The sequence below is a fragment of the Schistocerca cancellata genome, chromosome 8 (genome assembly GCF_023864275.1).
Source record: "Schistocerca cancellata isolate TAMUIC-IGC-003103 chromosome 8, iqSchCanc2.1, whole genome shotgun sequence".
Lineage (NCBI taxonomy): Eukaryota > Metazoa > Arthropoda > Insecta > Orthoptera > Acrididae > Schistocerca > Schistocerca cancellata.
The window spans coordinates 359860549-359877166 of record NC_064633.1 but is presented as its reverse complement, the minus strand read 5'-3'; the positions used below and the strand labels follow the sequence as shown (position 1 = coordinate 359877166).

Below are 16618 nucleotides of genomic sequence, written 5' to 3'. Positions count from 1 at the left end.
CATGACACACTGCTGGCGAGATAATAGGTATGAGCGTGACTACTGTTCGTATGATGCGTAGGAGGAACATGAAGTAGTGATACGTTTGAAGAAGACAGCATCCGCTTAAATTTTACACTGGATGGAATACTGTGTAGAAAATTTATATTAGCATCACCAGCTATAATTATATGAGTTAGCGGATAGGCTGGCAGCATTATATGAATCCAGAATACTTTGGTTAAATAAATTACCACGTAGCACAAGTAATATGTGGAACATGCTACTAAGAAATAAATGATGGAGAATTACAGAAAGTTGTCCATTTCTTGTATCATGCTAAAATTACATCTGCAAGTTCTCGAACTATATCGAAGTTAACCATTTGCCTGAGAAAGCTACGGGTTTGCCCGGAATTTTCTGTTGAGCCGTCTAATTTATGGTATCAAAACATTTTTGCAGAATCGATAATTACATAAGCTAAATTCAGTACACCTTGTCTACACATTAAATTTCAGTAGCAGGTTTACCTCAAACATGAAGGTGTCCACTTCCTCCTGCAGCTCCTGGTCGTTAAGTTTCTGGCCGTTCTCAGAAGCGTCCAACAACATGTCCAGAAAAGCCACACGTCGTTTCCTGCCTGTAAAAGTTTTTTTAGTACTATGTGCGAATTTCCTAGGCAGACATGGAATTATATTGTATCTCTTTTATAACTAGAACAGCAAGTACCTATGTCGTCTTCCTGTGGTGCCTGGATCTGGGCTACATTCGTTTTACGGGCTGACTTCCTTTCGCTTATTACCTGCAACACGAAAGATGTGTTCAGTTTCTGGTAGTAGTTTCTTCACACATTAAAATCTAACAGTTTAGAAGCTGACACTTTGTACAGTGCTGTTGTCACCGGTTTTCCTAAGGTCTCACTAATTCTGAGGAAATGGCGTCTGGATTCTTTACTCTCCAAAAGTCCCTATAATTTTCCTATAGGTGGCGTCTGCCCTTCTCCTAGTCAAGCGTGCTTCTACGTCTTTGCGTTTGTACTCTAGCCATTCCTGCTTAGTTATTTTCGGCTGGTCCCGGCGGAGGTTCGAGTCCTCCCTCGGGCATGGGTGTGTGTGTTTGTACTTAGGATAATTTAGGTTAAGTAGTGTATAAGCTTAGGGACTGATGACCTTAGCAGTTAAGTCCCATAAGATTTCACACACATTTGAACATTTAGTTATTTTCCTTGTTCTGTCAATCTTATTTTTAGAGGTCTGTGTTCCCTGCCGCCTGCTTCATTTAATATATTTTTATATTATCTCATTTCCCCAACTAAATTCAATATCTCCTGTGTTATCCAACAATTTATAACAGACCTCCTCTGTTTTCTTATCTGATGCTCTGCTAACTTGATGTCTCATGTCTCAAGGCAACTCGTTCTTCTTCTGTTACAATCTTTACCCCTGTTTTTAAACGTGATCACCTTCGTAACCACATGGCTGCAGCGCAGTAGCTCAGCGTGTTCGATTAGTCGACTGGCCACCCTACGTAGTGAAAAAGAAGAAAAGAAAAGAGTGGAGTTGTCATGGATAGAATGTGAAAGATGTCATGTGACATCGACAAAGAATCACTGACGACCTAATGATGAAGAGATAAATAAAGAAATAGCATCGCTGCCTTTGGTGCAGAAGGACCCGGGTTCAATTCCTGGTACCTCCTCAGATTCTTTTCTGAGGTAGGGAGGTCTGGAACTGAGTCCTCTCATCCTCGTGAGCTGAAATGAGGAGTTGCTTAAATAAAGAAGCAGTGGTGTCACCCGGATTCATCTGCTCGCCGTAACGGCTGGATGGTTTGGAGATACTTTATAAAACAATAACTTTAATACCAAATCACCATCAATGTAGACAATCAAATACCCACATAAATATTAGCCACTCTATATATGTTACTCCGCACCAATGATTTACTGTCCAAAGAGTAAATTCACAGAGTTCCAGAGTAGCCTGCTATCACTTCTCCTCTAGTGATGAACATATAGTACAGGTAAATTACTTTTACGATCCTGAACATTCTCTCGATGTAGGTCTACTCCGTTTACAGTACTTCTCAAAAGTAGACATATACCCACAGTCAGACATTCTGACCATCTCAGTTAGAATTTGAGCTCTACTAAATAATAATGAGCTACCGAAAGTCTGTCTTGCTGCAAGAAAACGAATTTTGATTTATTGTTCAAATGGCTCTGAGCACTATGGGACTCAACATCTTAGGTCATAAGTCACCTAGAACTTAGAACTACTTAAACCTAACTAACCTAAGGACATCACACACACCCATGCCAGAGGCAGGATTCGAACCTGCGACCGTAGCAGTCCCGCGGTTCCGGACTGCAGCGCCAGAACCGCTAGACCACCGCGGCCGGCTTTTTGATTTATTGAATCCATAAATATATTTCACCATAACTGAGGCATCTTCAACGTTTTTGTATTGCTTTTGAAGTATAGACGTACGAATTTCACGGAGGTTAGGAACATGTTGACATCAGATTACTTGTTGTTTAGATCACCTATGCACTGTACCTTTTCGTACATTACGTGCGCCCTGTGGCTGTCAACGGAAATCACCCACAAATCGATATAAGTACAGCAAGTCATCCGCAACACAAGGACGTTACGGCATCGTCTGTATTGAACATCTGCTTAGAGTATAACCTTTATAATACCCATTCCGGTAAAATGGTAGTCTGATTTCGTTAATGTTTGTTCTGTTTAGTTCGTTCTCTTTAATAGATTTGAAAGTAGCCTTTGTAGCTACCGTTAGACATCACTGGTGTCGTCAGCTGTGACACAGTGACTGAAACCTTGTCTGTACTGTTCCCGAAAATGTACGTGAACTCATTTCCTTTTAATTTAATAAGTCACAGCTACAAAGCACTAACACGAATTACTTACAGAAGAATGAAAAAAAAAGTAGAATTTGACCTCAGGTAAGTTCTGCTTGGGTTACGGAGAAATGTGGGTACACGCGAGGTAATATGTACTCTACGACTTATCTTAAAAGACAGGGTGAAGAAAGGCAAACCTACGTTTATAGCATTTGTGGATTTAGAAAAACTTAATCTGATTACATACTTTGAAATTTTGAAGTAGCACGGATAAAACATAGTTTGCGGAACGTTTTTTCAACTCATACAGAAACCACACTGCAGTTATAAGTGTCACGACACGAAAGGGAAGCAGTGGTCGAGAAGGGAATGAGACGGGGTTGTAGCCTAGCTCCCTTATTAGTAAACCTGTACAATAAACAAGCAGTGAAGGAAACCCTGCAGAAATTTGGAGAGCGAATTCAAATTCAAGGAGAAGAAATAAAAACTTTGTGATTTGTTAATGGCATTGCAATACTGTAAGAGACGAGAAGGGGCTTGAAAAAGCTCTTAATCGGAAAGAATATTATCAGGACAAGAAGTCATAAGATGAACATAAAAATTAAAATAAGAATAATGGAAGACAGTCGAAGTAAATCAGGAGATACTGACGAAATTAGCTTAGGAAATGAGGTACTAAACGTAGTAGATGAGTTTGTCTATTTGGACAGCAAAGTAACTGATGATGGCTAACGAGAGATGATACAAAATGCAAGGTAGCAATAGCATGAAAATTGTTTCTGAAAAACGAAAATCAGTTAAATCGAATATGAATTTAAAATTTAGGAAGTCTTTTGTGAAGGTATTTGTCTGTAGTGTAACGCTGTATGGATGTGGAACGTGAACGATAAGCAGTTCAGCCGACAAGAGAATATAAAAAATTGAAAGTTGATATCACAGAAGAATGCTGAAGACTGGATGTGCGGTTCGAATGTGGCGGCACTGACTCCATTTTGGGAATACATTTATGGTACAACTTGAGTAAAAGAAAGATTCGGTTGATAGGATCAGACCTGAGGCCTCAAAGAATAATCTTTTTGGCAATAGAGAGAAATGTGAGGATAAAAAATGGAAAGGGAGACCCGGATATGAAAACAGTTATCAGGTTCAGATGGATGCAAGTTGCAGTGGTTATTCATGTGCAGTTAGGCTTGCGCAGGATATACTAGCACGTAGATTTTTATTTCATTTATATATTGCAAATTTAAAGACTTATTATCTGATATTTTAAAACAGGTCATAAAAATTCCAGTTTTCGTTTGTAAACTTTTTTGTAGCTTTTTGTTTTGTTTTTATCTGCGACATGTGACAAAGACTAATACTTTTTTAAAATAACAATCATATGCATTAACATCAGGTATTCATCAATGTACAACACTGGGTGCTTTCTTGGCTAGGTTGCCAGCACATTACGCTGCATTTACTCTATTATATGACTGTTATGTACATTTTGTCAGTGCATTTTGGCATGTTATGTCTGATTTACAATTGTAGATGTCTTATTTACTGCTACATGTCATCCTACTCCTGTTCCTCTTCAGTGTCACTGTTATCGCTGTCACTGTTGTTGCCGCTGTTCACCCGCCAGAGATCGTTGTTACCCTGCGTATAGGCACGTCTGTTCTGTCGTGTCCGCAGGTATTCAGGTTTCCTTTTTGAAATACTGTTTGTTAGTACATTTAGTTGTGCCCATTGTTCTTCGTCTTTTATTGCTGTGTATATATGCTTATCTGTATCAGTGTAGTCTAGTGCAGTGTATGTCTATTGTTCACATATTATCCTCACAATCAGACAGTCTGTTCTAGGGAGACTTCTTTCTCGCATGTGCATACAGGTTTCTGTCTAAGACCCACACGGTTTAAGTGCGTGGGATAATGCCCGTGTCCAGTTAAGAAATGTACCATACCGCAACTGGGATCGATATGTTTCATTCTTAGCCGCCCCCTTATATCACCGAGGAAGTAGTGTGGTCTAAGGTGAAGTGTCGTCTGTATCGGTACACCACTTACTGTGTGCATCCTATCTAGGAACATTGAATTTGGACGCGATGGCGACTCCATCTACATTCTTGTTTTAAATGGTTACAACTATTTATTTTAATGTGTTTTATGATGGCACAGTGACACAAACCACTTAAGGGTCCCATTTTCTTCCCATTTTTTATATGCATTTGAGACGACTACTATGGTTGTTTGAATCTCCTATTACGAATGTCACAGCATGTTGCTTCCTTCACACGAATATATAATGCTATATGTACTACAGATATTTTTTCTGTGATGTAGCTTGATGATACGCAAGGGGAATTAATGAACAAATAGCTAGATAATGAAATAAAATGTTTTTTTAACAAAACACATCATAAAGAAAAAGATCTCAACAAATTCACCTGTGGACCTGTACATAAAAAAGACAAAAATAAAACACAGTATAAAGAAAAAGATCTCAATAAACTCACCTGTGGACACGTACATGCAAAAGAAGTGAGTGTGTGTAATATGGTGTGAAGTTTGAGATGTATAATGATGCGACGAAAGGGAGAAACCCTGTGCTGGAATACAGCCTACTGCTCTCGAACAGCAGCAAGACAGGCTCTGGACGTGCAACAGACGGATCAACAACAACAGTTTCACTTGCTCTCGCTTCGTAAGAGATGGGGAGCAGTGACCCAGCGTACTGGGGCAGTCTGGTGATCAGGAACTTTACACCACCTCCTCTACTGCCCTTTCTGATCAAATACTGCCAGGGAAAGTTTCTTCCACCAGCAGCATTCGATCCACCTTACCTCCGAGTCCATCACTACTGCACAGATATGCTTTAACAACCTTGGCTGCCAAAACGGGTACCTTTGATTAGATAAAGTGTTAGTTATGTTCTAATGATGGTTACTTACAGTAAAGGCTTGTGTTAGGAGATTGTAAATACCGCAAGGCAACATATTATGAGGAGATGAATTACACATTATTTTATAGTTTTGCTACTATTCAGATGTATTTCTGCACACTATGTGCTGTCTTCAATGAAATTTTTCTTTATTTTATTTCCAAAAAATATTGTAGCACGTTAATCTCTTCTGTAGGTTACATGAAATTTTGACTCAAACGTATTTACATCTGCAAAGAAGTGGTTAATGAGTGACATCTTTTATTACTTTACATGCAGTAGATAGTTAAGACATACGTCACTAAGCTACTAAGTTAAGACTTTATATCTTGTTCACATATACTATATTTGAAGGTTTTTGGCAGAGAATTATAAGTTTGGAAATTAATAAGGAAGTATATTATACCTCACATGTCGATTTTACCTATGTGTGGTGGTAGCTTTATATCTAGCAAACTTTCTTCAGCTTGTCATATGCAAACAACGGAACGTCTTAAATTCTTCTGTTTGTAATTCATTTCTGACTGAGAACCACTATATATCGCATTGTTTTGTATGTTACTTACGTTTTTTTATGTTGTTGTCTTGCTTCCCTGACTTATATACTTGCTGTGTAGAACACTTATTTCTACTGGTGACGTTTCTTGCTGTTAAATAGGTATTTGATATTATTCATCAGCAAAGTACAAGGTTTTTGCCGCGATTTCAAGTACTGTGATAGCTGTGGGGTGTTCATTTGTTTGTGTCCGGTGTGGCACACAATTACAGAGTATTGTTGAAATTTGAGATGCTTAGCATGTGTATATGTTTGTGTGTTTATGTGTGTATGTGTGTGTGTGTGTGTGTGTGTGTGTGTGTGAGAGAGAGAGAGAGAGAGAGAGAGAGAGAGAGAGAGAGAGAGAGAGAGTGAGAGAGAGAGAGAGAGAGAGAGAGAGAGAGAGAGAGAGAGTTTTGGAAAGGCAGATAGAGAGAGTAGTATGCAGGATGGGGAGGAGAATTTAATTTGAAGGGTAACCATATGCCTTTCAGTGGGAAGCAATTATTGATATAAGTCTTCTATTGTGGAAACCAGTGTTTCATTGGACAGTACGGTATATTCATTTTGTTCTTTCCTTCCTTGTGCAACTGATTTTTGGATATGATAATTCTTTTCTATTTTTAATATTTATTACAAGCTGTTGCTGGTTTTAATACTTTTTACTTTTTAAACCAAATTATGTGTTTGTTGGATGGTGATTCTGTGCTATTATGTGATCATCATATTAAAAGAATGATACAGAAAAACTCCAAAGCATCAACTCTGAAATCATAACCTAAAATTTGCAGACATCACAAGAAGACATGTGATAAACTTCAGACTCACAAAAGCCTATCACTTAGCCAAACAGACACGTATATTGTTACAGACAATATATAAATACACAGTAAACAGTAGCCTAAGCAATTCAAACGATATACTAAGCACAGCAACATTAATTTCCATGTACACACACATTCTAACAGAAGAAACAATCAATGTAATAGAAACAAATCTGCTACTATAAGGCAACACACCTGTGACATATATGCAACCAATGTCAGCCATACTGAAACTCATCACAGCACTACTTCAGATTAAAAAACAAGTTTTACTGTCAACAAGAAGGACTACTATGGATTCCCCAATCAATGAACTCCTAGCTGAAAAATTCATGAATCATATATATATACATATATATATATATATATATATATATAATCAAATCTTTGACAAAACTGTAATACTGAAGCAGCACAAAATAAAACATTCATTCTGATATTTTTAAATATAATTTGCCTTATAGATGAAGCACACACCCATATAAAATAATTTCATGAGATAAATACTATTCTTCTACAAATACAGTTCAACACAGACACAAACAGATGAAAGATTTCTTAGACCTAACAATACACAAGGTAAACAACAAACAAGAGTTAGCATTACATAGGAAGCCTACAAACACCAGTGCAATTTTCCACAACCAATCAACTCACCATGTAGTACTTACTACACACACTATGAAAAAACTTGAATGCATAGAAGGACTAAACACAATAAATCAAACTGCACAGGTGAATGACTGTGAGGTAAATACAGTGGATGAAATTAACAAAAAGTACAGAAATAGGCTACATAGAATCATGAGATATACACTGACAGATTCAATGCAACACACAACAAATCGCCAGACACAGTGACATGCAACAACAAAGTTACACACAGCGTGGGCGACATGTTAAGGAGAAAAAGAATCAGCATAACACACTACAGTAACAACAAAATACAGAACAGACTTCAAAGACAGGCCACTACGACTACTACATGTACTCATTCAAGTATACAGCAGTTATATTGTAATTGCTGTCAGTTTGTACACATAAACCAAATTTTTAAGAATATTAGAACCAAATATGCAGTGCATCTCAGAGCACTGAAGAGTAATACCTCCCTCTCAACTTTTTTGATCACCTAAGAGGACATAATCACCAAGCAATGAACATAGAAACTTCTTTAAAAGTTCTTAAAAGTAATAACAGCTTGCACCAAAAATTAACATTATAAGAGAATTACCACATCCAGAAATGAAGAGCCCAAGGTAAGCACTAAATGAATACACATCATTGTGTAAAACAAAACTATTTAGCACACCTCCACAAACAGTATATGGTTATCCTCTAGATTAAATCCTCCTTTCCATCTTCCATACCACTCACTCTATGTGCCACTCCATAACTCCCTGTCCCTCTCTCCCCCCCCCCCCCACACACACACACTCTCTCTCTCTCTCACACACACACACACACACATAAACACAAGATGAGCATCTCAGACATCAGCAATACTTTGAAATCGCCTGCCACACCCCAAACAAAAATGGAATGAAACGAAAGAACTTGATATTGCTATGACAACACGTGCAATGGTGCAATGGCGCAATGGCAGTTGAAATCTTGCGTTTCGGTGATAAATTATGCTAAATGTGTGTAACACCAAGGAACAACAATATAAAAAGGAATGAGTGTTTTAACGCGTCACATACAACGGAACCAAGTCTGTCTATATAAGTGCCACGCTAAATAATGTGAACTATAGCGACTCTCAGTCGATTGTCGGTAGGAAATCAACAATAAACAAAAAACTAGTAAGCGTTCCGTTGTTTGTTGATGACAAGTTGTAGAATGTTTTTTGTCGGAAAGGTACCAGCACATATGGCTAATTGCGCTGTATGAAGTATGTGAATATCTGTGTATCAGTTCCAAATTTAGTATAACTTATGGGGGGAATGTAATGGAGTTTGGTCCAAAAAATGATTTTCCAAAAATATTATTTTCTTGATCAACACAGTTTAATCTGTGTTGCGTGTGATAGTAACTTTAGAAATGCCATTAAATTGTTAAACTGATTAACTCTGCATTGGCGACCACTCCCACCTTTTCCGACATTTGGGAAACTGCTTGCTTCAGTGGAATTTTTGTCAGTATGAAGGCTGCTTTCTTTCGATATCTTTGGCTGACATCTATATCTGTGGCTGACATCTATATCTTTTGCCTGAAAGCTTTCTTGCATGTGGTTTGTTTACATTTTGACAATAGTAATACATATTAGTTGGTGGAAGTTTGAATTCGCTAACCTTTAAGTGGAAGTCAAGATTTATACATAATGTGTGGTGGGAAAATTGTGTTTTAGATACGGATGTTTCATGGAAATTGGATTATCAACAAAAAAGAGGAAGCAGCTCGAAATGAAGATCATAAGCTATCAGCTTCAGCATCGAAACTTGGGACAGGAGAACTGTATACGTGCGTGAATGATGTTGATACGGATTCCACTGAATTCAGACTTATTGTTTTAGCGTTTCTCTACCAGGCTATAAAGTTTTCATGTTCATATGTTAGCTGTAAAAACACATAATTCTTGATTGTTGTTGAAGAAAGAAAAGTGAGAATAGCTTGTTATTTTAAATTAGTTTGTAATTCGTGTGGATATGAATTTTCAGTTTCCTCCTCCAAAAAAACTAACACTGGCATGATAGGTTATCATATGCTCTAAGATGCCTTGGACAGGGCAGTGAAGGAGGTAATTTATTGTGTGGTTTCCTGAACATGCGTACATCTTGTGCAAGTTTAGAAAAAATAAATAAAGAAATGTCTGAAGCTGTATGCGATACTGCCACAATTTCTATGAAGAAAGCAGTGAAGGAACTGGTGGAAATAAACCAAAAATAAATAGATCATAGGGTAGATATTCATGACAGTGAATCTCCTACAAATTTTACTGACCTAGTATGTCTGTAGATGGGACCTGGATGAAAAGGGGTCACACATCTATGTATGGAGTTGCATCTGTTATTGGTATTGATTCAGATAAAGTTTTAGATGTAGAAATTATTTCTAAATACTGCCACCAGTGTGCAACAAGGAAAATGTCCAACAATGAAGACAGTGAGATAACGTGGCAAGAAAAGCATGCAGTAGCATGCTCTGAAAATTATAGTAGCTTAAGTTGGGGCATGGAGGCTGCTGCAGTTGTGAAGATGTTCTCCAGATCTGGGGACCAGTATGGTGTTAGATATACTAAATACCTTGGTGATGGGGACTTCTCTTCGTTCAAAGCTGTAACAGATAAAAATCCGTACAATACAGCAATAGAAAAGCTGGAATGTGTTGGCCACATCCAAAAGAGGCTTGGTGGTAGGCTTCGTCGCTTACTCAAAGAAAAGAAAGGTGAAGTACTTGAGGATGGAAAACCACTAGGAGGAAAAGGCAGGCTTACCCTGAAAGAAATGTATTCTCTTCAGTTATTTTATGGGAGCGCTGTCAGGAAAAACGCACATAATTTAGAGGCAACGAGGCGTGCTCTATGGACAATTTTTTTCCACAAACTATCCACTGACCAAACATCAATGCACAATCCGTGTCCGAAAGACGACTGGTGTAAGTTCAACAACAGAAATGAGACGTATTCACATAAACACTCATTATCAGAACCTTTTATGAATGCAATTAAGCCTACATTCAGGTTTCTTGCAAACACTTATTTATTGAGGAAGTGTTTTCACGGAAAGACACAAAATGCAAATGAAAGCCTTAATAATTTAATTTGGATTAGATGCACAAAAAGGAAATTCTGTGGACTTGAAGTACTCAAAATAGGTATATATGATGCAGCTTTATGTTACAATAACGGAAATAATGGCAGAATAGAAATGATGAAAAGAGTTGTAGATATCCTCGTGTGTTTACAACAAAACCATTTTACACCATAGACGATAGCAGGGTCAAGAAAGCTAACAGATGTCTTACCTGCAAATACAGGCCAGGCATATTCGAAGAGGAGAGAGGAGAAACCTGAAGGATGAGGAGTATCAGTATGGAGGATTTTAAAACTGAGTTAAGCATATTACAAGTAGAAGTATGAGAAGAAAATCTTTGAATCTCACTGTCCCTGTTTTACATTTTTTACGTTATTAGAAGCCTTTTCTCAAAAAGTATATGCGCTAATGCTATGAAGTTCTCAGGAGCTGTTCGCAACATGTTGCTGTTTCCCTGGAATTAAAAAATACTAGATCCTGCAACTACATTCTGATTTTTAGATGATTGTGTAGAAAAAAGTTAATTTTGGATGTGCAAAATTAAAAACTCTGTTAATGATACAGTTTGTACCATAAATTAATAACTGTAGTCCAGTGGTCTTATAATCTTCTCAGGACACTACAATAAAATTTTCAGATTAATTGCATGATTAAAATTTGAGTTATGGCATTTTATATAAAAGGCAATAAAAATTAAAAATTCAAATTTCTGGCAAAATATTAATCCCACATATTTTGTTATATATTTCCGTTAAACATAGCTCTTTTGCTTTACATATGCAAAATTTTAGACGTTAAGTCTTTTCAGGGGAACCACGAAGAGAATTAACAGGCCTTAAACGGGGTGAACGATTGGAGCTACGCGTAAGGCAATTTCATATCGGAAATCATTAGGTCACTCAACATTCTGAGATCCTTAGAGTCACAAGTGCCGAGAGTACTAAATTTCAGGCGTTAGCTCTCACCACAAACATCACACTAGACAACGGTCTTCACTTAAATACCAACAGCAGCAGCGTTTTTTTTAGAGCTGTCAGTGCTAACAGACAAGCAACACTGCATGAAATAACAGTAGAAATCAATGAGGGACATACGACGAACGTATCCGTTAGAACAGTGCGGCGAAATATGGTGTCAGTTGGCTATGGCAGCAGCAAGACAGTGCCTCTCCTGGGGTCGCGACCATATCGGTTGGACCCTAGACGACTGGAAAACAGTGTCCTGGTCAGATGAGTCGCGATTTCTATTGGTAAAAGCTGATGATGGCGTAGCCTTTACGAAGCCATCGATCCAGCCGCGCGGGATTAGCCGAGCGGTCTGAGGCGCTGCAGTCATGGACTGTGCGGCTGGTCCCGGCGGAGGTTCGAGTCATCCCTCGGGCATGGGTGTGTGTGTTTGTCCTTAGGATAATTTTAGTTAAGTAGTGTATAAACTTAGGGGACTGATGACCTTAGCAGTTAAGTCCCACAAAATTTCACACACATTTTTTGACATCGATCCAAGTTGTCCACAAAACACTACGCAAACTGGAAATGGCTCCACAATGGTAGGGTCTGTGTTTACATGGAATGGATGGGGTCCTCTGGCCGAGCTGAATCGATCATTGACTGGAAATGTAATGTTAGACTACTTGGAGACCATTTTCAACCATTCATGAACTTCATTTTCCCAAAAGAAGGATGGAATTTTTATGGATGACAATGCATCATATCAATGGGCTACAACTGTTCGCGACTGGTTTGAAGAACGTTCTGGACAATTTAAGTGAATTATTTAGCCACCCAGATCGCCCGACATCATTCCCATCGAAGATTTAGCGGAGATAACCGGGAGATCAGTTCGTGCACAAGATCCACCACCGGTAACACTTTCGCTATTATGGACGGCTATAAAAGCAACATGGCTCAATGTTTCTACAGGGTATTTGCAACGACTTGTTGAGTCCATGCCACGTCGAACTGCTGCGCTTCACTGGGAAAAAGGAGGTCCGACATGATAGTAGGAGGTACCTGTGACTAAATGGCTCTGAACACTATGGGACTTAACATCTGAGGTCATCAGTCCCGTAGAACTTAGAACTACTTATGCCTAACTAATCTAAGAACATCACACACATCCATGCCCGAGGCAGGATTCGAACCTGCGGCCGTAGCGGTCGCGCGGTTCCAGACTAAAGCGGCTAGAACCTCTCGGCCACAACGACCGGCTACCTGTGACCTTTGTCACCTCAGTGTATGTACTGTGTGTGTGTAAAGAGAACAGTATTGCATACTAACAGATCAGGCACTGTATTGATACATGATAAATTTGTGCCCAACAGTTGAATAAGCAGCGACAACGCTGTGTTCTCAGTTATAGTCGAAAACTCGTTTTCTCGCTCTCCTTTCTACACTGGTATAGTCCACTTGCAACCGAGAACAACATCAAGTGATGAGTTTTCGATTAAACGGGCAGTGGCGGATACTCACGAGTCGAATCTCCGAGAATACAGAGACGATAAATTTGTTGGTGTCATCACTCAACAAGCTGGCGAGTTTAAAGCGAATATACAGAGCTTATTTCTGATCTCTAATGGCCAGAGAGGCATTTGAACCTCTGACCTCTACGAGTTCAGTGTCTAAACACATATTTCCTTGTTCGATTCCAAAGTTCTATGAGCCTATAAAATACGAACGTGGGTAATGCGTCTGCCCTGGTGGCGATTTGTCAAATTCTGCTAGAGAAATGTTACCATCAAGAGCATTCTCAAGTAGAAAAGAACTGATGGAACAAAATATTAGACACCCCATTAAAAAAAGGAAACTGATCGCTCTGGAACGATGTAGAAATAGTAGCAGGTGGTTGTTTGAACGTCAGACCTGGTGGTCGCTGTATCGAGTCCCAGTCAGACTATGGGCTTTACAGTCATTCTTTAATGTAGCCTTTATTTTCCCATGACATGAGAAGTGGACAGGAACGATATATGGTTCGATAACTGGGGTAGTATAGGGACATACAAGTCGCCGAAATGGTAGCCAGTTGAAAGACTTGCACCTTGCCATAGAGCCATAGGGAATTGTGTTATCGTTTGACCATCCACAGCTGACGCAAGTCGTGGCTGTCAGGTAGTGTGCATGTGCCACACCCAGTTGTATTTAATCAGCGCATTAAAATGGTTGCAGATGGAGGCACAACAGAATGGCAGAAAGGAATTTTCATGCTGGAAGGTGCCCACGACCGCACTGAACCATGCAAATTCCATAATTGGAGTTTCTTGCTTATATGGATATTTGCCAATCACGGCAAATGTCTCTGACTGGTTTCTGGGTAACCGAAGGATGTTTTCCTACCAGGGGCAGGGAGGCAGTGTCGAGTAGCAATATATGGACATGCACGCTATATGCATGGAATCCTGTCTTCGCGTAGGAACTGTGTATAGTTCGAGGGCCACAGTTGCTGAAGATGTGTTGACTTCGCTGTGGACTGAACATAGCGTGAAGTAGGCAGCCTGGATTAGGGTGTGTGTTGTTCTCGTCGAGACGGTGGTTCGAATTCAAACTGTCATCCACACAACCATTTAGAGAAAGCAAACTTAGCGTGGGAATCTGTCTTTCTTCATGACTGTGGGTTTATGGTGAGTGCCCATTTCCAGCTATGGACAGCAATTTTGAATTTGATAAAGAAGTGTTTTGACCCTCAGCTTCCAGTTATCTTTTTAGTTTGTGTCTAATTTTCCTGTGGCTGGCCTGATATACTGTGGAGCATGCATGAGCTTGTTTGTTTCTGAACTGGACTGTCTATATCCATCTATAGCTTGTCTGGCGAACATGGGTTAGTGATTAAGTTTACTATTGGCAGTTCAGGCCGTCTTTTACCATACCGCTGAGTGGCGTGACTTACTAGTGTCTGCACAGTCTGCTCCTTTTTATATTGTGTAGGAAGCTGCTTGCTCGAGTAACTGCTCCAAAACTTTCTTGGCATTCGTATTTGCTGTGCTCGTAAACACTGCCCGCTCATTGGTGCTTATGTTTTCTTGTTTTAGTAGTATTAGGATTAATGCAGTTTGTATGTTGTAAGGAGCTAATGGTGCATATGTTTTCTTGTTTTAGTAGTATTAGGATTAATGCAGTTTGTATGTTGTAAGGAGCTAATGGTCATTTCATAATTACTGTTGTACTGAATTCAAGAGAGACCACAGAAGTGGGCCTTGCTGTATTGTCCTATGTGCCCCCAAGTGGAACTAAGTTCACAGCTAATTAAAGAAAGGGGTAGTGGTGGTTAGAGGCACCTCAACTTTTGGTTTACTCCATTATACACCATGAGTTAGAGGTACGTTACATCTTGAGAAAACACCTGGCCAGCTAATTTCATGCACGCACTTTAGTGGAATTCGTTTTCTGCAGTATTGCATTTAACTGGTCTCGCCTTTTGTGTACTGGCGACGTAGAGTGTTTTAAAATCATTCTCGCTCTCTCAGTGGGCCTCACCTGCACCTAAGGTCAGTAATCTGTGTATGTTTAACATTTTAAGAGGGCTCACAAACATATGATTGACCCTGGGCCAGAAATTTAAATGTGTTACAAAATGTAGCCGGTCTGGCGGCAATGGAATATTTGGATTAACATTATAGACTTTCTTTTTGGGTAGGCCTTCATGTATTCTAGTGAACTGTTCTGTAACAACCTGATTGGGCCTAGGACTCTAAATTAGTTGTTCAAGGTTGTTATTATTATTCTTGTTATCGATTGATCAGAAGCCCTTTATTGAAAATTGGAAAGACTCGTTTTTGTATTTTATTTTAGTAGCTTTCGTACTTTCACAATTGTTATGTTCTTTCAGAATTTTGATAATTGTACCTAACTGCTTTTGGGTTAAATTTTTGTTTAAAGTTCATTGAATCTTCCACCTTAAGTGTTATCTTTTGTTGTTAACATATTGCACTGCTTAAGAGATAGTAAACTATTGTTTATGGAAATACGATTTAATTAGCTCAGTGCTTTGCCAGTCCCCAACCACCTCCCTGCCGCTTCATATGTCCCGAATGAAGATGCCCTATTTGTCGGTGTATCAACGTGGAAAGGTGTATTATTCGCAGCTGTACAACAGTGGCGGTAAAAAGTTGCTGACCCATGGAGAAAGGGTATGAGTGTCACTCCATGTTGATGAAAAAATAGGTTTCAAACCCGACAGACAGTCCTGTTGGCGGTGAATGTAGGTTCATCTCAACCAGCTTCCGAGTGAACTTTGAGAAGGGGATGGCATGCAATGGACATTTGGAGTGAGTACCTCACAAAAGGCTCGCAGTATGAACTACCTCAGAGGGCAAATAACAGAGAAGTTGAACAGTAGCTGACTGGACGCGCGTAGCGCAGTGCAACAAGTCGCAGTTTTGTTTCTTTTCAAATGATACAAGGCATCAAGTGCACAGACAGCCCAAGGAGGCTTTTATCAGCAAATTTGCGGAATGTAATTCAGACTGGAGGTGGTTCTGTGAAGTTTTGGGATGTTCCTTCACACTTCGACTTCGACATCTTTAGTGTCAAATTTGGCAGCCTAAATTTCCCTGCAAGTGCAGTGCAGTGGTTTCGCTTGTACCTGACGTCTCGCCAGTAATGTGACATGTCAGGCAACCAAAAGTCACGATGGAGACAGATAGTATCAGGAGTCCCACAGCTTTCAGTATTAGGTCCTATACTCTTTTCATTGTACGTCAATTACGTGTTATCAGTTTTGTCTTATTGGGTGCTAATGACTTCCAGTT

General features: G+C 39.3%; 2 protein-coding genes across 3 annotated transcripts in view; both read right to left on the bottom strand.

Moving 5' to 3' along the window:
* Positions 1 to 16618, bottom strand: part of LOC126095282 (cytochrome P450 4C1-like) — a 355750-nt gene that overhangs the window by 133577 nt on the left and 205555 nt on the right. The window lies entirely within an intron of this gene.
* Positions 1 to 16618, bottom strand: part of LOC126095285 (cytochrome P450 4C1-like) — a 74959-nt gene that overhangs the window by 19151 nt on the left and 39190 nt on the right. For both annotated transcript variants that reach the window (XM_049910052.1, XM_049910053.1), the window contains 2 exons: positions 709 to 781; positions 510 to 619 (listed from right to left, as the gene is read on the bottom strand). In XM_049910052.1, the coding sequence (XP_049766009.1) occupies positions 510 to 619; positions 709 to 781 (183 nt within the window). The remainder of the gene's footprint in view (positions 1 to 509; positions 620 to 708; positions 782 to 16618) is intronic.